General features: G+C 44.6%; 1 protein-coding gene across 2 annotated transcripts; it reads right to left on the bottom strand.

Annotated features, from left to right (window-relative positions):
* Positions 1 to 7,028: 7,028 nt before the first annotated feature.
* On the bottom strand, positions 7,029 to 23,943 carry emsy (EMSY transcriptional repressor, BRCA2 interacting). Of its 2 annotated transcripts, none has more exons than XM_076750920.1 (20): positions 23,714 to 23,943; positions 21,543 to 21,651; positions 21,123 to 21,222; positions 20,944 to 21,018; positions 20,659 to 20,834; positions 20,419 to 20,574; positions 18,582 to 18,841; positions 18,263 to 18,503; positions 17,780 to 17,998; positions 17,529 to 17,678; positions 17,198 to 17,371; positions 16,975 to 17,111; positions 16,178 to 16,369; positions 13,770 to 13,947; positions 13,503 to 13,670; positions 11,802 to 11,957; positions 11,185 to 11,378; positions 10,044 to 10,613; positions 8,952 to 9,356; positions 7,029 to 8,050 (listed from the first exon to the last, which is right to left on the bottom strand). In XM_076750920.1, the coding sequence occupies exons 1-20, from the start codon at positions 23,714 to 23,716 to the stop codon at positions 7,868 to 7,870; spliced, it is 3,846 nt and encodes a 1,281-aa protein (XP_076607035.1). In that variant the 5' UTR covers positions 23,717 to 23,943; the 3' UTR covers positions 7,029 to 7,867. The 2 variants fall into 2 exon arrangements, with proteins under 2 accessions (XP_076607035.1, XP_076607036.1); XM_076750921.1 differs by having other exon boundaries at positions 16,178 to 16,351.
* Between the last annotated feature and the right edge of the window lie 716 nt (positions 23,944 to 24,659).

Genomic DNA, 24,659 nt, shown 5'->3' with positions numbered 1-24,659 from the left:
GTAAAAAATAGACAGCGATGGAAGCTTCTCCTCCTCGGGGAGACGTGGGGTCATGATCGTTCAGCCTCTGAAGGGAAACTGTGTTCCTCCCGCTTCAAATCTACGGAGCCTACATGAATACAGAAGACTGCAGCTTCACACAAAACAAAGCTCCTACCTGTCCTCACAGCTGCACCACCCTGCCCAAAGCCCTCATTTCCTTTCAAAGACTTTTCCTGCTCTGCTGTAAAATTCCACCACGTTTTTTTTCTTGTTTATGAGATGAGCACAGATAGAATCAGAGCAGGCCAACGGGAAGTATTTGTGGGTCCTTAATTGGAAGCAGCCCTCAGTCACTTTTCCTCTTCTGTGTGACTGGGCATTGAGTCATAAAAGAAAATTAACCTGTATTTATCATAGTTTAGTCATGCTGACATCAAAAACGCTCCTTTATAAGGGGACGCTTGACCAAAGCAGGAGGAGGCCACTGAGTTTCCACAGTTTGGAAAAGAAAGTGAGAAGAAAGAGAAAACACGCTGAGTTTGGTCTAGACACCTGCTGTAAACAAACAAAAACGGGAATCTTTTTGAGTTTATTCATGTCGCGGAGGTTTACTTTAGTTAGTTGTAAGGCCTTCTTCTTCTCTGGTGATAGTTCTCTGTGGGAGGAACAAGAATCTTGGCCTGTTGGTTTTATGAAACTCTCAAAAAGTACAGCGGTGCTTTGAGCTAAATGCTAACATCAGCGTGCTAACATGCTCACAGTGACAATGCTAACATGCTGATGCTCAGTAGGTATAATATTTACGATGTTCACCGCCTTAGTTTAGCTTGTCAGCATGCTAACATTTGCTAATCAGCAAAAGTCAGAGAGGCACCACAGATGTAGGGTCTCATCGTCTGGGAACCGTAAATTTCACATCAATCCACCCAATAGTTGAAGAGACATTTTAATCTGGGTCGAAGAGGTGGGTCGACTGACTGACGCCGCCTTCCCTCGAGCTGCTCTGCGAGCACATCTAAAAGAAGAAAATGTTCCATTATTCCATTTGTTTGTTTATTTGGTGTCTAGTCAAAACAGTTTTTGGGGTGGAAGCTGATCTCAGTGTTTCTAAAATCCTGGTTACAGCCTTGTTTTCAGTGTGGATATCTGACTCAGAGGCAGATTTCTCAAAATCTGGACCAGTAAAACCAGAGCTGTTCGATACCAGCAGAGGTGAGGCAGAAAATCAGTGTTTTGTAATCTGGGGGAGCCATCCCTTTAAGATCAGTAAACATTCAGGTTACGTTCTGAGAGAAACATTCACCATCCTTTGTTAAATAAAGCCTTCAGCATGTGCATGAATAATAAAATGGGGTATTTGGCTCGATAATGTGTTTATCTCACGACCACATGCCCACGATCCTGACCTGCTCGTAAAACAAACCGTCTGACTCCAAACTGAACCAACCTGGACTCTCAAACACAATGTTCTTGGAATAAGCTCAAAGCAGTTGAAGTAAATCTGCCCTTTATTTTTCTGCAGAAACAGCAGATGCAGGATGTTTGATACCATTGTCCTGAGTGTGTGTCCTGTTTTTTGTCTGCTGCCCTCCTCAGAGTTTCCACACAGCACAACAGCTGTTAAGTGGAACAACTCGAGACACAAGAACAACAGAAGGTTTAATGAAGAGTACACATACTATTAAGCATTCCATCAAATCCATGTAACTACAGGGAATAGATGGGAGGAGGTCGCCTCTGACCTTTCCCATGGTCCTCGGCGATAAATCCGGATAGTGTGTGGGAGCACTGGGATCACTGGGGATGAATAATAGGGTGCTGTCTGCACGGTTTGCCAGGCAGAGCGTCTGGAGATCATGGAGGAAGGCACGGCCAATCACTCACAGATATACACAGGTCAATATGCACATCCATCTCCACTGATCTACTCCCAAAGACAGCTTCTGGACTGGAAACAGATGGAAAAAGGACTGAATCATCATCACTCACGTATTTGCATTTGCATTGTCTGGTTTGACTTATGAAGGCAGTGGCATGGCTCACAGCAAGTCAGCATCTTGGGCATTTTTCTGTTCCAGTAAATGCTGAAGACTTTATATATTGGTTGCTCAGCACGTCAACAGGATGGTGAATATTTCTCTCAGAAGGTAAACGGATTGTTTATTGCTCGCGAGGCAGCTGGATCAGTGAGATCACATGAGATCCATCTTGCCAGGCTTCAAGTTATGCGCTTGTGGCCAAACGCAGTGGATTGCACCAATCAATCATCCTATAAGGAACTATTGGCAGCTACCAGTGGGCAATGTTTAGATGTGTGACAGTGAGAGAAGTTACCGTTCCTTTGAAAACAATAATGGCAGCTCTGAAGAGGTTAGCATAGATGCTGCTGTAGCATCAGTTGTATCTGATTTCCAGCTTATCTACATGGAAACATGTTTTCTTTCTGATCCCGACTGGCTTTGCCAAGAGTTTCACTCCCTGACTAAGTTCGTTGATCTGATTGGTTGAAGTTAGCTTGTGATAGACAGATGGTTCATCCAATCACCCAGTTCTGTGTAACAAACTATTCACTGCGTCAGGTTATCTGACATTTATGTGATCAGGAAACTTCCAAAAAATGTGTCCTTGTTTGTCGGATGATCTGCTGTCAACATGGCTGTCAATAATCTGGATCTTAGAGCTCACAAGTTCAACTTTCCGGCACAACTCCCACCGCAAAGACATTTTTGACGAGACACCAAGAAACAATTGGAAACAAAGAGTTGAATAAGTTCCTCTTTTACTCACGCTAGCAGTATGGTCCCAGGGATGGAAATGTTGGTCGGCCCACCACTCAAATATCTCAACAAGTGATTGATGGATTGCTGTGAACTTTTGAACAGACGTTCATGTTCCCCCGACCTTTCCTCCAACCTTTCCATGTGGGTGACATGCTGGTCTGCTGGATGCGTAAATAGGCAACTGTTTGCTAACACGTTTGTCGTAGCAATTTTGAAAGGTGACCGTATGTTTTCACCTTGCTGTGCTGCCCACAAGTGGCCAAAAATCTAATAATGCAGGTTTAAATGATCACTGAGTGAATGTAGTTGCTCAGGTCCAACAAAGATGCCTTTTTCAACTGAAACATGTTTGGGGTTGTGGTTCAAAACTAAACCACAATGACTTAGATTTCTTACAAACAGATAATTTCCGATAAAGAACCATTGCGGCTCTAAAAAACCCTGTGACGTATCACACAGTATAATTAACCTCCTGCAGAGAAACATTTCCAGTTAGTTTCATTTAAATAAATGCTTGTTTTGTTGAGTATTGACGACTCTTCAGCCAACACGTTCCAGACAAGACGAACCTTGTGAGCTTTCCAAGTAGGACTGAAGGACTCAGGCTGGACTCACCCTGAATGGGGCAAAAAGAAGGGAAATTAAGTAAACTCAAGCTGAAGGAATGCTGCTCTGGCCCCCATGATAAATGACAGATATGTTGGAGGACACTCCTACCCGGCCTGTTACACCCTGAATCTCTCCTACGTGGTTCGACTGACTATAACTGTTGACAAAAATGCAAACAGACCGGCAAACACACCGTCTCTCTGGGTATTTCAATTAAAAGTCTTAGTCATGCAGCGAATGTCCATGTTTCATATGTTATCCTTAAGGTTTCATCAGCTCTGTTAAACTGATGAAGGACTGATGAAGCCCATGGAATGGGAAAATGTCTTTATGACTTAAAAAAAAAAAAAAAAAACACCTTTAACAGTTAACATCTCACATCTCTTGCATAAACATATCCTGCATATATGGATCTTTGGCACATTGGATGTCAAGCAGGGCTGAACAGTTAATTTGAATATTATCAGTATAGCTAAGTGCAATATCCAATGTTGCTGATAGTAATGATGGAGATGGAAGAGTCTGAAGGTGAAGTGGCTGAACAGGTACATCTGTACAAACATCTACAGCTAATGGCCTTAATGCCTCACAGACTGAGAAGATGTTGAGCATAAAAGCCTCGTAGCTTAAGGCGAGTGCACATTAACATGCTAACTTTAGCATGTTTGCACGCACCTTAACTACTATTGGTTGTTAACATACAGACATCATATAATATTGATTACTTGTTCACCTTTGTGTGTTAACTTGTACACAATTAGCATTGTTAGCATGCCCATGTTTAGTAAGTAACATTTAGCGGATTGGCTTGCTATGAGGCAAAAAATGCTATGTTAGCATGTGAACATGCTAACGTTTATCCACACTTGAAGATGGTATGACAAACCTGTCGTCATAGCGATAAAATTATTGAACATAGCATCTAAAATGTCTGATTAGAGGTGTTTAGAGTTACTGAAAACAAGAACTGAACCTAGTTTTGCAGCTAAAAAGCAGAGATGAGATGTACTTTTCCTTGTAGTTGTTTCTCAGTCAGGTGAGTCAGCAGAGCAGTGTAAGCTGTGGTATCCTGAGGGACTCTGGCAGCCTTATCCAGGCAGGGGTGCAGGGCGGAGGGAAGGTAAGTCAGCATGCTCCTAAACAGAGCCACATGTCTTCAGGTCGAGGCCAGCCAATCAGACTCTGCGGGCTGGATATGAGCCCCCAGGAGCCCACTGGATCACTTTCAACATGAGCAGGAAAAACGTCTTGTGGAGCTGGACTCTACCAGGCAGCGCGCATTAAGGCTTTTACAAGTGTGCAGAGCCAAGAGAAAAGCCTCTAACACCACCGCACAGTGCCCAATAAACACAGAACTTGGCCCAAATAGTCTTTATAATGCAATAAATATGTTTTTACATTTGCCAGTAGGAGCCACCATAAATCCCAGAAACGTTTTTTGGCTGCCTGCGCTGAATTCAGGCCAAGTGTAAGTGGATATATAACAATCGCATGTGGCCAAAAACGGCTCAAAACACTCCATAAAACCTGATCTATGTGTTTTAAGAATCTGAATATGTTGTACTTTGAGAGTTGGGATTGTTAAACAGGTCTGTGTCATATAAATTATCAATAAGGAGAGCGATCAGGTCAGCTACATTGCTTTTAAAAGTGATATATTAAATGCAGGATTTTTACTTATAATAGTACTTATACTTTTACTTCAGTAAAAGGTCTGAATATTGCTTTCATTACTGAATATTAGACCTAGCACAGTCCCAGGCCATCTAATGCTCTGAGCTGTGAAGACACATTCAAATTGAACTTTATTGCTTCATAAAAAACATCCAGACTGCGTTGGGCTTTCTGGACTGCCGTCTGCACGCTTAACAATTTTCTGGTTTGACCTCAAACACAACTATCTGCTCCATCCACACCACGAACCGACGTGCTGCGCTCAGTTTGTCCACATCGTAAGACTCTCACACAAACTCCTCCATGAAGGGAAGCTGCTGAGGTTTCAGTGTCGAAGTGCATCTTTGCTTTGAAGGAAGTGCGTCTGACAATGAATTTCAGTAGAACTGATCTTTTTCAAGAGAACTTCCCTCTTCATTGATGGTTCTCCTGGTAGACGATGTGCTCTGAAGCTCAGAGTTTGCATGTTTGTCCTTGCTAAGCTCTGCTGTGGAAAAACAAAAGGTTAACTCATCAAATTAACACGAGGATCAGGTTTCTGTGGCTCTGGAGGAGTTTTGTCAAGTCTGAGAAAATAACCCCAGATGATGTCATAGTGATGTCATTGGGGTTAAATCAGCCCAGGCCTGCAGATGCTACATTTCCAGTTTACAAACTGAAGGTGTGGATTTTCACGGATAAGGGAAATGTGGGATCCAAAGTTTTGGACTCGATCCATACAGGTGACTCAAGGCTTGGTCACACCTGAAAGTGTCACAGTAAAACAAATAGTGCAACAACCTCTGTGGCGTTGTGACTACCAGCAGGGCTAGATGGCAAACTGTGCCGGTAAGCTAACCGCTAACGTTAGCCAGATCACATAAAGGGTTAGTCCCAGTTCCCACTACTGCAGTATGTGTGAGTACTCAAAAGGCTACTTGTGTTAAGTATTTCTAGTATTTGCCCAAAAGTGCGCTGTGGTCATGACTCACAGAGATACAAATATTGTACGTGGCACAATCAAGCTAATCTTTAAAAAGCCAGATGCACAAAGATCTACTGCACATATAAGAGACGATACATGAAATCACTCTGGTTTCTGTTTAAGGTTTATAAAAATATATAGTGATACATGTCGTTAATCTCAGCAGTGACAGATATGTGATGTTATTCTTACTGCTCCCATCATGGAGAACAGATTATTACGTTTTAACCAATCGTTGACCTTTGTCTCGTGTCTGTCTGCAGAAACTGTTCCTCTTCTCTGGAACAGTTTATGTGCTGTTACAGGAAGTTTAATAGAAGTGAATGAGGCAACACAGCTAATGAGTGACGGTAGCTTCTCTCGTTTTGGACTAAGATGTCCGTTTCCTGAAAGGTCAGTTTGACCTTTGCGCTGAACAGAAAAAGTTTCCTGCCGTTCAAATGTTTGGCAAAGTCAAACCTGATGAGTCCAGATCTGTAGATCACAGCGATTCCTTTAAAGTCAGTTTCACTGCTTTGAATTTTGGATCTCGTCCTCTGCTGGTGCGATCTTGACTATTTAAAAAAAAACTTTCCCCTTTAAGAAAACTATCACTTTGACACCTGCAGGAGATTTTAAGGTGTCCCTTCAGTCAAAAATGAGCTTTGCTTTCTGTCACTTAAAGACAGTTAAGACGTGCACATATGATCTTGACTGGAAGCTAATCCTGGTCTAACGTGCAGATATTGTAATATAAAAACATGAAGCCTCCAGATTCACCTTGTGACCAGCAGCAGGATTTTTCAATGAGGGGAAAAGCGGTCAATGTAATTTTAAGGTATTTTAATGATAATAATTGAACCTTTTACTATAAAAACCATAATAGGCATGAATTCTTATTCAAAGCAGGTTATGATTTTGTCTTTTGTCTTTTTTTGTCGGGGGGGGGGGGGGGTGACTGTAACTCCCTAATTTTGTCTTCCTACGTCCAAAAGTTCCTTTTTTTTAAAACAACCAGTCAAACTGTAGAAACTGAGACATTGTACTCAGCTGATTTATTGTGCAGATTAAATGATTTTAGCTATTCGTCTAGTCTGAAAAGGTATAAAATGCATAGTTTAAAAGCCACTATGCACAAAGCGAATGCATACTTGGTGAAAGTCTCACAGCAACTTTTTGAACTCAAGAATATATCTTACAAAAAACAAAGCTAAATCTTTTTTTTTTTTTACATTACATCAGTTACAATGAACATGTTGACTCTTTTATGTTTCAGGCAGCAATTTCAACCCACTCTCATCTGAAAACTTAAATCCTCACAGGGTTGGTGCTGGAGATTTACAAAGTCGCACTTCAGTCAAAAGAAAAACTGTTCACCTGGTCTTAAAACCTTCAGGTGATCCGAAGAAGGATGGAGGGTGAGTCTGTACAGATCCGAGCCAGCAAAGGAATCGTGTCTTCGACAGACAGACAGCTTCATAAACGCAGGCCTGTGGCGGTCTGACCCGGCTGCATGGCGACAGGTACACAACCCAAACATCAGTCTCATCAACATGTAACTGTCCTGCAGGGTCCTGCAAGAAACACTGCGGTCCAGTTCACACTGGAACAATGAAGTCCTGTGTGTTTGGAGAGGCTGCTTTCCAACTGTCTGTGGCTGCAATGAAAATAACATTTTACAGCCAACCCCGCAATAAAAACCATTAGCTGAGGGCAGAAAGAATACTTAGTATGAACAAACTAATATTTACACAAAAACAGAAAGCATTTTTGCTCTTGTGCCATAAAAAACAGCCAGGGCGTCTTTGTCCACTGGGTCTGAAGCTACAAACAAATCATTAGTCTGCTCGGCTCGCCGCGGCGTCTGCAGCACGGGGGGCTACGGCTGGTCCGGCGGACTGGCTGCCGCGGCCTCGTCGTTGCTGCTGTCCACCTCCTGCTCCATGGGGCTGTCCTCCTCCAGCTGCTGGCTGGTGTAGTTGGTGATCTCCAGGAAGCCGCTGGGCTCCACCACCACGTTGGACTGGCTGGAGTCCGGCAGGATGGAGTACTGAGGAATCACCTGCATGCGTTCGTCAGATTTGGATTTCAGTCAGTTTCATTTCCAGAGAGGTAACAAGATTTTTTTATTGGTCAATGTTGACAAATCACAATATAAATTAATCTGATATTCTATGGCTTAAAGACATCGTTAAGCATATCATATCATTTTCCAGAGGATGTGCCTAATTACTGGTGTTAGAGACGCTGAAGCTCCAGGTATTTTCTGTCTTTGTTGGCTCACACACACAACGTCTTTGGGAAAATCCGGTTATTTGTTTTATTGCATTAAATGATCAATAAAACTCTCATAGCACCTTGCCAATAGATAGCACCAGCGGGTCACACCCTCGTCACTTCTCATTTTTACACCTCAGCACAGATGTAAATTACCAAATAATATAATGTGCTAACTAGTGACCTTTGGAGGTGGTGGAAGGCAGATGTAGTTACCCTCAGACAGAGACAGGGTAACCTTTTCCCTGTTTCCAGTTGTTATGCTAAGCTAAGCTAGGCTAACCAGCTGCTGGCTGTAGCTTCATATTTAGTGTAAAGATACCCGTCAATCAAATTAAATTAATTCTGACTATAACAAAACAAACAGACAGTAATGTTTCAGCATTTTCACCTAAATCTTTCAAAATAAAACAGATTACGTTGAAGAGTGACCATTAAGTTAACTGGAAATATATTTTAAAGAAACTTGCTATGAAATTATCCTATTTTTTTTACTGTTAAATGAACCAATGAACATTTAAAGTGATGGTTTATAAAATGTCAGTGTTTATGAAGATGCACCATCTCTTTAAAAAAAAAAGAGGAAGTGATGGTTTATTATTTTGAAAGCATAAACATCTTTCGCCCTCTGTTTTAGTGCGTTTTTCAGTACGTGCAGGTCTGCAGCTCGAGCTCTGTGATCTCACCTCGATGACCTCCAGGTCCTCTTTGCTCCTCTGTGCTGTGAGGCCCTGCATGCAGCTGAACTGCTGGGACTTGGTGTGGGAATGATGCATGGAGGTCCCCGAGCTGCTGATGAACTGGCCCGAGTCCAGAGTGCCGGACACGGCCCGGACCTCCAGCGCCTTCCCCAGGGGGCCGCAGTCGCTGGAGGAGTCCACCACCATGGGCTCCGTGCTCGGGTCGATCTCCGCCTCCATCATGGAGATCTTCAGGATGTCTGACACCGAGGGCTTGTCTCCCGAGGGCCCGGAGCTGGACTCGGGGATCAGTTTGGCGGTGGCCTCGCCGCTGCTGAAGACCGGCGATGAATGGTGGGAGCTGCCGAAGGTGATCTTAGTCACGGTGGCACTCTGTGTGATGATTGGCTGCTGTGGTGAAGATATATGATGTGGAAAAAAACACGTATGTAAGAAACAGTCGTACGGAAACAAGATTTTCATCTCCAGTACGTAGACCTAGAAACAATGACATTCTGTCCAATTAAAGCAGAGACAGGGACACCACCATGAAACCAAAAATATAAATGATTCATATCTCCCTTTTTGGTGGTTTTGTGGCACAGATTCAGCAAGACATAAAACATGAAATTTGATTTCAGCTGAACTTTCTCTATTACTGTTGCTGTGATCAATGTCAGAGATGTGAATGGCTCCAAATCTGTCATTTAAAAATGATGTTAATATGTTTCTGTGATGTTTATGTTTGTTAAGATTCTAGAAGACAGCAGCTCCGCCAGCGTTACTTCAGCTTCTTGCTGCTATCAGTCTGCGGCCTGTTCAGGTTAACATGACGAATGTTTGACTGCGTTTGACAGGAAGTCAGGAAAAACCCCAACACCTTCACACAAACTGGTGAGACGTCAGGTGCCTCAAGGAAAAGTCACCACGATGAGTGAGGACAGAAGGCGTGACGGTCAGCTGCCTCTGGGCTTTTTAAAATTCATTTTGAAATCCAGTGATGCACCTGAAGGCGTGACTCAATATGTTTCAAAGGAAACAAATGCCCCACGCTGTGGTTCTTCCTCCTGGCAGCGCTGCCAGGCGTAAACCACTCACCTGGCTGGAGGACGTCTTTTCGGTGCTGACGGGGTGGTGCGCCTGCAGCGGAGGAGGGTGGGACATGGAAGTGTGCAGGGGCCTGTGGTGGGACGTAGGCGCTTGCTGGAGCTTCGGGAGCTGCGGCGTCACCAGGGGCTTGGCCGGTGTGCTCGGGCTCGTGACCTTTGCCCCGGCCTGGGCTGGCACGGTCAGGGGTCTGTCTTTGGGGGTCTGGGTTAAGGCCTGGGGTTTGGGCTGAATCTGCTCTCGTAATTTTGGGAGTTTCTTTGTCAGGGGAGGAGTGGAGGGGAAGGCAGTGGAGGAGGAGGAAGGCTGGCTGATTTGAGGTTTGCTCTGAAGCTGCGGCGGCGGTGGTGGCTGGGTGGAGGCGGAGCTGTGCCGGCTCTGCTCGGGCTCTGCCTGGCTCAAGGGAGGCGGCTGAGCGCCTGCGGAGTGGGCGGTCTGCTTCATGGGATCTGCAGCTGGTTGGCTGGAGCGGTAGAACAAGCCCGTCTGGGGGTCCAAGGTGTCGCCTTCCATCTCGCCCACCTCTAACACGGCCTCCGTTTTCCCGTGGCTGTCCGAGGACTGAGACAGTCACAAAGAAGACCACAGAAGGATTAATCAAAAGGAGGCGACACCCACCCCCAGAAAGCTAATCACATGCACACAGTGCTCAGATGAAAGAAGCGTTCAGACCATCAAATGTTCAAAGTGTCACAATGAACTTTGACGTAAACAAGGGTCCACTTCCAGTTCAGAGGAGCCAGAATGACTTCACCAGTCTCATGATGTGTCTTTACACACTTTCAGTTTCATATCTATATCCATCTTTAAATGTGCATCATCATGTGAGTGAAAACGTTCAGCTTCTCGCTGACCTTTCGTGGTGGCCCACACACTTCTCACTGAAAGTACTTTTGGTTGGAGACACAGTTCCTAATCAGACTTAAAGCAGCGCGCTCTGTGGATTATCCACAGGGTTTGTGGTGCTCGCAGTATTTTTTGATGGATTTTTAAAGGCTGCGAGCACCACAAACAAAATTCCACCTCCGGTGAATCAAGGTGGAGGCAGAGATCTCAAACACTGAGCACGTGAGAGTGAGAAAATGCTTGTGTAATGTGGGTGTTGAGTTTTCTCCTCCTCAGGTGTCCTCACCAGGTGGCTGACGAGCGACGCGGCGGCTGCAGAGGAGACAGCAGCCGGTTTGGTTACCACTGTGACCTGGCTGCTGCTGCTGCTGCTGCTGCTGCTGCTGCTGCTGCTGGCTTTGTAAGGCTTCCCCACCTGCTGACTGGAGGACATGACCACGTCATCGTCCTCTGAGGACACTCCCACTCTGCTGGCTTTAACTGCACAGGGGAAACACACACACAGGTTTCAGTTTGACATTTTGACTTGCAGAATACTTTGTGTTGATGATGTCAGATATGCATTTCAGTGCTATACGTACATTTTTCAAGTACTGTACTTGAGTACCATTTCAAGGTACTTGTACTTTACATGAGTGATTCCGCTGTGTGCTACTTTATACTTGTACTCGCACCAATAATTACAATCCAGCAATACAATAAACATTATTTTGCAAAATGTAGTACTTTGTCTTTTGGTACTTTAACATTTTGATGCTAATACTTTTGTACTTGAGTTTTAAAAGCAGTACTTTTACTTGAAACAGAGTATCTTAAGAGTAGTAGAGCTACTTATACCTCAGTACTTTTACCACCACTGACATGAAGTGACACTGCGGCGTGCAGCGGGCTGGAGAGGCGTACCTGCTGTGACGTAGTCCGTGCTGGGCTCAGCCTCTGACGTGGAGGGTCTCGGGGACTCGGGGCTGGGCTTCTTCTCCTGGGCCAGCTGGAGGGGCACGGCCATCTGGCTCAGGTCGATGGTGGGCTGTCTGGGTTTGGACTCTCCCTTCTCCTTCACTGCCCGGAGGGAAAACGGCCAAATTTATCATCACATTCGGATTCAGATCAGTGATAAATTCTGTTTTTAACACACTCACAAATTAATTCCAGTTGTTTCTAATTTACCTTTCAGGGCATTAAGCTACCAGTAATGAAACTCAACACTTCCTGCACGTGTTTCACATTAAAAGCGTACGAGGAAAGGAAGGGATTATGCCCTCTGACCCACTGGAAGGCTTTTAATGTGAAACATCTGTGCAGATAGTTTCACCAACGCTTCCTTAACAGTAAAAAAAACATTCACTGTCAAGATTTCAGCCTCAGACAAAACAGATATGCAACTCCAAACAATGGCTGCTTGATTTCAGGCTGAGGCAAACAAAAGCTTCTCACTTGTAGCCGGTGATCGTTGAGCAGCTGTAAATAATAACTGTCACTGGTAAATTTGACCATCTGTAGCTACATAGATAATTAAGCTAACATTAGCTACATGAATTGGTTAAAAACGGAGCCTCTGACTGACTTTTTAATGTTTCCAGTTGACTAGATTTGACTCATTTTAAGAGTTTTGATGGTTATATTAATTATATTGTCTTAAAAATCTGAGACCAAAGCTGCCCGCACCTGGCAAAAAGTTAGCGTCCTCATCAAATGAGGATCCATGTAGAGCTAATTAATAATTAATCAGATGAGTCTTATTTCAATCTAACACAACCCTGTGTCTTTTGGCTGCTCAGCTAAGGTGCATGTTTGCCAGTAGTCACCTAGTTAGCCAGATGTGCTAACAATTGCAGCTTACATTAGAGCAGATAAACACACACATTAATGTCCTCCTTATACTTCTGCTCATGTTTTTTAATTTTGAGCAGCTAAATAGAAACAAAGACCCTATGCAGACTGGAATCAGTGCAGTACACTGAATCTATCACAACAGGAAAACATGTAGGAAATGTTAAGTTTGCAGCAACGGGAGCAGATCCTGAAACAGCAATTAAACTATGTCAAAACACGTTTAGAAAACAGGGAAAATTAGGCGCCATCATGTCTCTAATATAAGCCTTTTTCAAATAAAGGCTGGCTCTCTGCAGTGGATGTAAACTAAGGCCACTAATTTCACTGTATTTGCACTGTGCAGTGTAACTCTGAGTCAATGAGTCAATTAATCACTGCTTTGGTTTCATGCACTGAATCACATTTATGGCTTTAGAGAATGAAGTGTCAGAAGTGGGTAAATGTCATTGGCTCTTCTGTGCCGCTGTTCTTATACATGACTCAGTTTTCATTAGAATATTCCGTGGTAATCCTTATCTCTTCCCGTCTACTCATCAACCCAGTTCTGCAGGTTTGGAGGCCGGTGAGCCGATGAAAGCAAAGCCTCAGGCGGAAAACATGATTACTGTGGGTCTGAGGCCAGCAGCTCCTCAAAGGACATTAACAACAACAGAGGAAAGGGTGGGACAGCGTGTGCATGGACGCAACAAGCTTGAAGCGCTTTGGCTGAAATATTTCACCTCGCCTTCTACCAGCTGACGCCCCCCCTCCTCCACAGACTTAGGGGCTCACCTGTCGTCTGTTGCAGCTCCAGCAGGGCTTTGATGGTGGAGGTGGCGGACTGGGATTCCCCGCCAGACACCTCCTGGTAGATAATAGTGGGGCTGGACTCCACAGATACTTCCTGCTCTGTCCAATCCTGCTCTCTGGAGGACACCACATGCACTACAGGTGGAGGTTCTGAGGAGTGACGGGACAGTATTTTAAGGGGTCTCACAAACACGCGTCTTTACCTTCACATTACACTCTTTTCCACGGTGAAATGAAAGGGACGTTTACCCTGAGCACTTCCGTGGGAGGCCTCTGACTCGTCCTTTGTGGACCCGTCCTGGCCTGAGGTTTGACCCTGCCCGATGTCTGCGGACCGGGTCACCTGCTGCAGCGTCTCAGTGACCAGCTGCCTGGTCTGTTCGCTCACCACTGCCGTTTGGAAGACAGGTTTAGGCTTGATGAGGACCTGGACGGAAAGCAAAGGGACGGACAGCGTCCTGTAAAGCAGCAGTTCCAAACCTTTCTACCTGCCCTGGTTGGGCATCACTGCTGGAAAGCAGGTGGTATGATGACACTGGCACAGGTCTTTAACTCGTGACTGTCTGTAACTCAGTCAGCAGGAGGTAAACTGTAAAACGTTTTAAAAATACGAGCCGTTTCCGTCACTGGAAAGTGTTTCATAAATTGACTGACAAGCTTTCAGACCGCTGCTGCTGGTTTAGCAGATGGAGCTGGTGGTTTGCAGCACAGCGTCACTGTGGGTGTTCATACATGTACATGTACATCAGGCCTGACTCACTGACCTCAGTTTCCCTTTAAAAGCTAAAAACAGAAACTGAACTCGTGCTATATTTAGACTGGAGCGATGAGTTTGATATTGAAACTATGATGTGCTGTTTGTGAATGGACACGAAAATATCAGCAGAATTTTGCTGCAGTAATTAAATATTTTACTATATATTTGACGAGTCGTTCACTCAGACACAGACCTTTTTATAAATATATGTACTGTGTACGGTACTGCACCTGGACAGTAGCAGGACAGACTTCACGCTCTCAGACGTCTGTGCTTTAAATTCAAATTCCCCTAAAAGACTTTTAGAAATATTAGGGAAGATTCAGGCAGTCAGTCATCGCTTTACTTTTCTTTTTAAAAGAGTAGACATACTTTCATAACCCACATCAGACCTTCTTGGTATTTGTCAGAAATATATGAATTTCTACAGAAACGACCCTGTCTTGTCAAGTTTTACAAAAAAAAAAAATAAAAATCCCCAGGAACTGAAAATCACCCACAGTGGCTGCTGGTTTCATTGAACAGACTCATTATACAGCAGTTGCCAACAGGGGGCAGCACTGGGCACCGAGTACAGATCACAGAATAAAATACTAAAACATAAAACCAGAGACCAGGTTTAAGTATTTCTCTCAGTGTGACCACATCAAAGCAACCCGGGTGGTTACTCAACAGAGAGTCCTCACCTGACTCCAGCCTGTCAGGTGAGGACAGACAGGCTGTCAGGTGAGGACTGACTCATCTCTACGGAGATTTTTTAACCTCTTTCATCGGTTTGCTTTCGCTCTCAGTGTTTCCCACAGAATTTTCTGGAATTTGTTGCGGTAGCTGAGGGCTGGTGGAGGTGTGGTGCACGTGGAAGGTGGAGGCAGGCAGCTTCACTGCTTCGCATTGTACTAAAAAAAACAAAACTTTTTTTGGACGAGACGATTTTTGTGCAGAAACGTTCATGATGCTAATCATTCATGAAAGCCAACAACGGTCCTTCCTCCTCTGCATGATTTCAGAGGGGCTGCTGACGGACGGGTCTGTGGTCAATGTGAGAGAGACAGCGAGAGCGGGACAAAGAGCGAATCAATGCTTCACCACGACATGAGGTTTTGCTGACTTTAACCGTGTGTGGCGTTCAGTGTTTACATTGCGATAAATCGTTGTGCAGGACACACTGACTCTTTTGGTTCAGTCTCACTGCTCTCATCAGTGAAAACCCAGTTAATGCAGGTTTAATATCAGGGGTCAGAAACATGATCCCCCTGCAGGAGACAAACACTGCAGCCTGCAGCTGTTCGACCCGACAGAGCAGCAGAGCGGATTTGGCTCACTGACAACACTTAGCTGAAGACTCATTTCTCTCCCTGGATGGGGGAAGTAAATGGAGGAAGAGGAAAGGTCAGCGTTAAAGCCCCGCTATACATTTGTCAGCTGAGGGAATTGGGAATTTTTCTCTTCTGTTTGAATTAATGTCATGTTTGTTTTGATTACTAGAGATAAATTTCTCCAGAAAACATCCACTGGAGGTGTCGACGAGTCGTCTTCTTCAGAAGACTAAAATGAGCAAATCTGTTCTCCTTTTCAGAGAAATAATCTTTGGTCTGACTTGATGTTGGCCCTGCGGCTCCGTCATGTCAGTCAGTCATATGAATATCCACTTGATGTGTGTGTCACATGATAACCTCAGTGACCTGTGGTTAACCAGGATCTCATGTCAACAACATTTTAATTTCATGCCTTAAAGCCTGTTTGAGTAGAAAACCTCTGACTGTGACGCTCCTCGGCGGGAAATGAGATATTTCAGGTCTGAAGGCTGAAGAAAAAGGTCAGCAGGGACTGTTTTTATAAAATACGAGTAAAAGCGCTAAAACACGGAGAAACGTGGATCAGCTGGTGCAGAGGGTCTCACCTGTGTCTTGCCCTGCTGGCCGTAGACGATCTTGGTTGGGATGATCTTGGTGGCGGTGGACTGGGATCCGGAGCTCATGCCTTTGGGCTGGGTGACGATCATCTTGGTGATGGGCCTGGAGGCCGTGATGATGGCCGGTTTGGTCCCCTGAACGGCCTGCAGGCCCTTCTCACCCTGAAGTGCACACAGAGTCTGTATGAGATTTAAAACCAGTTTCATTGCAAAGCAACACTGAAAGCAAAATAAAACAGTCTGAACCTCAGTCAGTCAGTCAGTCAGTCAGTCCATGTGACGGGTCTGCAGAGGACAATCATGCTAGCTTACAAACTGGGACCAGTTACAGTCAGACATACTGGGATTTCTGACAAGCTGCATTTGGCATGCTGTGTTTTTAAACATACTAAATCTTTTTCTTGCATACGACACAGTATGTTAGTATGAGTACTGAAATACATATATCTTTACAACAATGGTAAGATGCTGTAATGTGCTAAAAATAGATATATAACTTAAAGACAAGCCCAGGCTGGCTGTTTCCCCATTTCTGTCTGAGCTAAGCTAAGCTAAGCTAACCCAGACGCTGGCTGTCACTTCATATTTAACAGATATAAAATCACATAAATGTTTGATTTTTCCTCAAAAACATTTACTACATGAGAATACTTTGATAAATAAATGTCATTTATTTATGGCTGTTTTCACCATTAATCTGTTTGTTTCATTCATTCATTGATTGCTGATCACTGAGTCGTGTCGACACAGAGCTCAAACATCGGCGTGCTGTCTGACTGACTGACCCCGGCGTTTAACAGCGTGGTGACCACGTTCTTGCCGGGCAGTCCCTGGATGGTCGCTCCTTTTCCTGTGGTTTTCTGGACCACGATGACGTTTGGCTTGGAGGTCATGGGGATGGTCGTGATCTTAGTCGTCGTGCCTGCAGCAGAAGAAGACGATGTTTCATCTGATCTTAAGAAAACTGCACAAATGATGTAGAATCACAGCAGGAAAAGATCGACTCACCAGAGACGATGTTACTGCTGATGATCTTCCCGCCCAGAGTGGCCAGAGACTTGGGCACCACTGTGATGATGCTGCCGCTGGTGGTCTTGACGTAGGTGGTCCCGCCACTGGAGGCTGATATTCTGGCGCCGATGCTGGGGCTAACAGTGGGTCTCGTGTAGGTGGCCTGGGTGGCTGCAGACAAGAATCCATCATTATTTCATAACTAGGCCTGGATGTCTGTTTCCTGTAGCATCGAGGATTGAGTCAAGTATAAAACGCTGTCAGATTCCTGGATTGATTTGATTTGGTGTTACAGGGTCGAAGCTGCAATGAGTTTTGGATCGCTCACCTGTGGGCTGAGTGACCAGTTTGGTGGTCATGATGGCGCCGTTGCTGCTGACGACCATGATGGGGGACGAGCTGCTGCTGGACAAAGCCACCGATGAAGGCTTGGGCAGGATTTTACTGGGCTGAACCTGCTGGGTGATGATCTTGACCCCTGTGGGAGGAAAAACACTCTTACGTGCTGAAAAAGATAAATAAAAAGAAACAAAGAAAGAAAGAGATGAAGAAAAGGCTGGTCGTGTCAGGTGGGCTCACCGGACTCTTGCTTGATCTGGATGGTGGGCTTTGATCCAGGTGAGCTGCTGGTGGTCTGGGTCTGGCTGATGCCTGAAGCTCCTAAAGGTGAGCTCTGCTGCAGCTGCTTGGGTGACTGCTGTTTGGGGAACTGGGCCAGGATCTGAGCGGGAGACCCCACCAGGGTCTTGGGTGAGGGGAGTCTGGCCGAAGCCACCTTCACTCCAGCCGAAGCAGCGCCTACAACAGTGAAGGTGGAGGCCGAGAGTTAAAATGTGTCTGAAGGAGCTGCTGCTCTGCTCCAAAGTCCAAACAACTCGCCGGTCAATGGTGATGCTAACACAGCTAGTTATCATATTCACTTATGATGAAGGCACAGAAAATCACCACCCAGCAGACAGTTAACTTCACTGAACGCTACCTGCCGAGCACCAAAGAGCCAAAGACAGAGTTAGCAGTTAGCAGCTAGCTAAAGATCAGGGTTTCTGCAGAGGGAGGACCTACATGTTGCGACAGTTGACATGACCACTGAAGGAGTAGAGGAGACCACCGTGGTCACTGCGACGGTGTTGGCGTTGGAGGAGGGGCTGGAGCTCGCCGGGAAGACCACCGTCTGTTTCTGGGTGGGCGTGGTCAGTATGGAGGTGGAGCCTAGCTTGGACATGGCGGCATTGTTGTGAGCGTGAGACTTGGACAGGATGTTGGGCACGAAGTTGGAGCTGGGAGAAGTTGTCACGATGATTACCTGAATGAAGAGGAGACATTTAAAAGTTAGACAGGTGTGTTAGTGGAGCACAAGAGCAGGTGAGCACGCCCCACTCACCTTCTGTGTGGTGGTGTTGGTGGTCTGGATGGTGGGCTTGGTGAAGGTGATCTTGACGGGGGACAGGTGTGGCGGCAGCGAGTTGGCGATGCTCTGCATGATGTTGCTCATCTTGGGGCTGCCGCTCACCGGGACCGTGATGTTCTTGGACACCTGAGGGGACACCTTGGTGACCTCCTTCAGCATCACCGGAGACGAGCTGGACGAGTTGGTCCGCCTCCGCTTTCGAGGCTTCTCGTCCTCATCTGAACAGCTCACACCTGTGGCAAAACAAAGGCGTGGATTCAGGACGTCGCAGAGATAACAGCTGATCTGTCTTTGGCTGAAACTAACAACAGGTCGTTTGCAGTCACATGACGTTAAATTCAGACGGAGGGCAGGAAGTGAAAACTGTAATGGACGAGATGAAAGAAAGTTCTTACTGTGATAGTTTAGATAAAATTACAAGAAAAAGGTTAAACAAAAAATCAGAACATATGTTGGACTCTTACGTTATGAACTGAACTCAAAGTTTTGCTGCTGTTGAGGCAGCAGATAAAACAAACAGCTGCTCATTCGGACGTCGTTCTGCTCTAGAAAACAAATGAAAGCAGACAAAAGTCTGGAAGCAAACAACTTTCCTGTCAGTGGGTAGGACCTGCATGAACAACAACTTCTGGTACTCGATAAACGCTCCTCGGTTTGATCGATCTGAACAACCGTAAACAACACAAACAGTCATTTTGAGTGTGTGTTATCGTGCTTCCTGTGCAGAAAATCACTTCCTGCCCTCATCTGCAGTTGGTGCCACAACAAAAGAGCGACGTGACGTCATCTGCAAACTGCCTTTTATTTTTATCATCAATCAATGTGCAAGTAATTATCTCTGTTAATTAATTAGTGTACAAAACATCAGAAAACAGTGAAAAATGTCAGTTGTGATTTCCTAGAACACGAGGTGATGACATCAAACGTCTCATTTTGATCCAGAGTCCAAAAACGAAGACATCCATTCGATCAATCGATCGTTGAAGCTCTCATTGTGTCCATTTGTTTGTTATCCATCACCTACATGTGAAATTCCAACCAAGAACAAAAGCAAGTGGCAAATTCCACAGAGTAAAATCACAGAAATACACTGAAAACTTTTTAAAATCTCCCTTTAAAATTCTGATTTCCACATTTCTACTCACTCATGAATTCTCACAAATGCAACTATAAGACTGGTTTTCCAACTTTAACTCTACAACTAATTACAGCTCGATCTATTTCTCATCCTCCGTCAGGCTCTGCTCACAGCAGCTGTTTAATGCTCACACACACACACGCACACACACACGCACACACACACGCACGCACACACACACACACACAGGGACACGTTGGCAGCTGATGCTCGTGGAATTTTCAGATTTAATCCAGGAGATTTTAAGAGATGCTGTGTTTAGGAAATTGAAATCCCAGCCAGTTGAAGTCTGCACTGTGGGGAGAAATTCTGAATCACTGGTGCTGCGGAAAGCCTGAACCTTCACACACCGTGAAGAGGATGAGTTTCCATCAGGGCCATTAGTTTGGCTCTGTTTGTTCCTGATACATGAGAATGATGGAATAAACAAGCCTTGTGGTGCCCCCTACAGGCTGATCAGAGCATTTCATAAAGACTTGAGCCGAGTGACGACCTCAGAGAGCGCTTAATTTCTAAAGGTTTGGCTAAAATCCATGTTTGACCTCATCAACACTGTTTTATTTCCCTTTCTATTAGAAACATACGTGGTTCAAGTTTCCTGGATTCCTTCTATCATCCTCTAAAGGGACAAATGATGGAGGGATGGACTGATTCGATGATTTTCACACTCACTCTTCACGTAGACCGTGCTCCCGCTGGGCAGCACCACCACATTGGACGAGGGACTCGGTGGTCGTGGTGATTTCACAGTTGCTCCTATGGTGCCGCTGGTCGCCGTAGCGCTGGTGGAGGTGCAGGTGGTGCTTGTGTAGGAGTAACACACGACCACTGCAGGGAGGAAATTAAACATGTCATTCAATGACTGAACTGTTTCAAAACACTCTTAGCTGAACGTAAGTGATGCTGGCCCACCTTCTTTGTTCCCAGTTTCAGCTGGCAACAGAAGAGAGGCATTCTGATTGGCTGTGGCACTGGCCACAGCATTAGCAGTCACAGTGAAGGCTGTCTGAGGGACCAGCCTCGGCATCAAGGGAACGAGCCGTCGTCCTTCAATGGACCATTCGGACGAGCTGTTGGGACCCGACATGCTGAAACACATGAGTGAGACACGACCTTACGTTAGAGGTGACCTGATAGGGTGAGGGGCGGCACGTGACGAAGGACGCTGCTACGTGTTCGGGACAGTTATGCACTTACTGATACGCGATGGTGGTGAGGCGCTCATCGTTCACAGCCCTGCGGACTTCTGCACGATGGCGCTCCGTTGAGATACTGGGAGGATGAGGAGGACAAAAAGGGTAAATAAAGTTTGTGCAGAAAGTGGAGAAAAGGTTCCTCCAAGTCTTCGAGTTTCAGAGTGTGTTGGAACTCATTACCCAAGGATTTTAGTGAGTTCTCCCAGCAGGTCCTTTTTGTCCTTCGTCAGGTCTCCTTGAGCTCGCAGGGCACTGATTACCCCGGCGTAAGCCTCCAGCTCTGGGAACCAGAAACACACATCAAACACCAGGCAGGACTGAAGCATCTTGTTTATCCAACACGTTCAGTGATCCTTTGCTAATGATGGCTGTTTTTTACAGTTCACACACGAAGAACACTGCGTCCAGCGTGTCCAACTTTTCACGTCCAAGCCAACGTTTCATGATTAGTGTGATGAGAAAAGATGAAAGTTCAATCAGATAAACTCAAACATGAATTTCTTAGGCTGATTTAAATTCTTGCCCCAACTTACCTGTATAAACTAAGTGTGTAAAAATACTATGAAATACAAATATTTGTTCTGTGTTGCATGACCTCACCCAGTTTCCGGAGAATTCTTTTGCACTCATCCCTGCCCAGGTCGAGGATGGTGGGCCATACCACAGGCATGGCACCAGTCAGCACTGGTTTCTCCAGCTGAATCATGGGCTAAGTGGAGAGTAAACAGTAATGTGACTTAAGGCAAAGTTTTGGCATAAATCACACAGCTGATGCCCCCTGCAAGGAGCTGCTCTGTGTGTTTACATTAAAGAGCTTCAACAGGAATGAGAAACAGCAGAAAGATATAAGAAAATTCTATCAACGTAGTAATCAAAGACTCAATGAAATAGTCAATTTCGAGCTTCGACTTATGCAGAACTGACAAGATGATTAGTTTCATACAAATGCTGCATGAGTGCAATAAACCCAGTGTGAGCTCATTTTGTTTGCTAAAGCGGTTCCTCAGTGGATTCTAATTAAGTGTGCTCAAGGTTAATTGAATGAAATCTTCCCTTTAAAGAAGCTTTTCTCTCAGAAGAACCGCTGTGAGTATTTACTCTGCTAATGAGCTCATTCATGCAGTTTTTATATGAAACTCTGATAACGAACAAAAGGTGCCTTGTTCAGATGTTATGTGTTATGAGTTGAAAAGCAAATTCATGTTTCTGCAGCACTAATGTTTGCAGGATTATATCACTGTCTATCTTTGAACTGTAAAACAGAGCTCAGGTGACTTTGATAAACTCTTATTGAGGAACAAATCAGCTAAATGATTGAACTACGTGTGTGTTTATTCTCTACACGCCTTTAAATCTAAAGACAGTCATCCAAAAATTATTCTGTCTCTTTGCCCATTTGTTTCCAAAAGCAAAGCGTATGGTTAGATGTTGGGATGTATGTTTTAAGATAGAGCAGCATCTTAAACCATGAGCTTTATTTACCTCTTGAAACATTGGAAATGGTGGATATAGAGTGTTTATTCATATTTGTCTAGATTATAAAGGTTTATTTCAAATGATAGTTTAGATAAGAAGTAATTGGACAAAGGAGCTCATGAAGACACCATAAAGCATCAACAGTGACTTCCTGAGGAAGTACACAAACCAACGACTGGCCACAACACCTGGGACGTACTTGAAGGATTGGACTGCTGTTATTCTATATTTCATTAACTATCAACTAATGAGACAATATGACCAACACCAAAAACGTGTTAGTCCATCTATCAACACTTTCTGACTTCTCTATCATGTCTGCAGGACTCGGCCCAAACCTGCTCATTCCACTTCAAGACCTGAGTCTTCAAAAACACTCACAAATGTGCTGTGTTATATTAAATCACTCAGTCAGGAGTAAGAGGAATGAACACTGCATTTGATGGCGACTATTTTTGACATCATATTATACATGCAACTGCAACACCAGATGTGTCTGTTGTTTCTGTGCCTTCATCTTCTTTTACACTGAGGATGAAGTGTTCATATTAACTGAAGCAAGCAGGAAAATATATATTCACTGCAGCTCCAACTGAATGCATGCAGGCTCCTGTGCACACAGCAGGCTCAGCAGGTTTGTAACGCACTCCCTCATAGTGGATTTAGATCCGACACTCTGAGCTGAACCTCCTCCGGATCAGGTGTGCAGCATCCGTTACCATGGAGACCTAGCCAGCCAGGATAAGAGAGCCACCTACGTGACATTTTCCTTTAGGCTCAACACGAGCCCTTTTCTTTCAGTGAAGTCTTCGGGACTGTTTACACCGACCAGCACCGCCCACCACCGGGCATCTCGGTAACTACAAACACTGTGGGCGGACCAGGCCAGCCTCACACAAAAGTGGAGTTTTTGTTGAATGCAAATGCTCACTAAACAACGATTCATATTCCGAAAGTAGCATAAATCCTTCCTAATCACAGTCCCCTGCGTTTGTTCTACCAGGCTCCGACATTTAAGACCAAGCAAAGAAACGTTTTGTTGTTTGTTTTCGGGGTCAGATTCTGTAAACGGAAACGGCTCATACTATGCATTCATCAAAATCGGCATTAAATATGCAATAAGATTAACGTTAATTGGTTAAATATCCCGAGCAAGAAGAGAGGCCCTTAGCAGGGCGAACCACCGACAGATAAACATTAGATTTTGGTTTAGCGAACAGCAAAAACCTTCGCAATGGAAGACATTAGCTTAGCTAGTTAGCTAACAAGTCCTATGAGCCAAATCAGTGTCTTACCATCCGTTAGCAGGGCAACTTCAAGGCCTTGGAAATCCGGAGATCCGAACAAACATGGCTGACCGTAAGATTTTTAGCTTATCTACTGCATCATCTGGTTCTCCCAAATAAATTGCGGCAAAGAAAACAAAAGCTAAATTACGAAAACAGCCCAAAGACGGACTGATGTTTATATTTTCTGCTAACTAGCTGCGGCCGGCCTGTAGATGAGCAGGGTTTCTTCTTCGTGTGATATACGTGGCCACGGGATGCATCTTCTTCTCGGTCGGCGCAGTGCTGCCTCCTACAGGTAGAACGTTTATACGGCCAAATCACACATAAATCCAACGAGTAATCTAAACATTAATAACTCAAATCTTGATTAGAAACTAAACTAATGCCACAAAGTGGTATTATATCAATATTAATGTCATATTGACAACATCCTTGAGCCTTGATACGTGTTAGCATCAGAACACTCTTTGTTTCTTAATTGTTTCCCAAATAGATCAGATTCACAGACTTTTTTCAAGGCAGACATTTTAACTTGTCATACCTGTTGGGAACCTTGAGTCCACACTATATCTGCAAGAAATGTCTGTTGATTCCCTTTGTTCCCTTCACAAACTGCTCCTGAGTAATAATGATTAAATATTCCAATTTCATGCTATATAATACCATCACAGCTTGCTTAGACTTGGCTTTATCCACTGCAGATGTCAGAGTTTCTCTGCTTAACAGTACAGATTTTTGTTTTTGGTGTTGGTGATAAAATTAGTGAAACTGGTTTGAAATAAATCATCATGTCTACTTGTTCCACATAAAGCTGCATGTTCTTGAGGTATAACACACTGAAGTTTATATGACTACTTACACACTGAAGTAATAATGAATAGACCTTTCTTATGAGGATGCGTGTGCTATATTTGGTCCCCTTTTTTCCTTTTAGTTGACAAAACATCCAATG

This window comes from Chaetodon auriga, chromosome 15 (genome assembly GCF_051107435.1).
Source record: "Chaetodon auriga isolate fChaAug3 chromosome 15, fChaAug3.hap1, whole genome shotgun sequence".
In the NCBI taxonomy this organism is placed as follows: Eukaryota; Metazoa; Chordata; class Actinopteri; order Chaetodontiformes; family Chaetodontidae; genus Chaetodon; species Chaetodon auriga.
The sequence above is the reverse complement of the archived record's forward strand: the minus strand, read 5'-3'. Positions and strand labels throughout refer to the sequence as shown.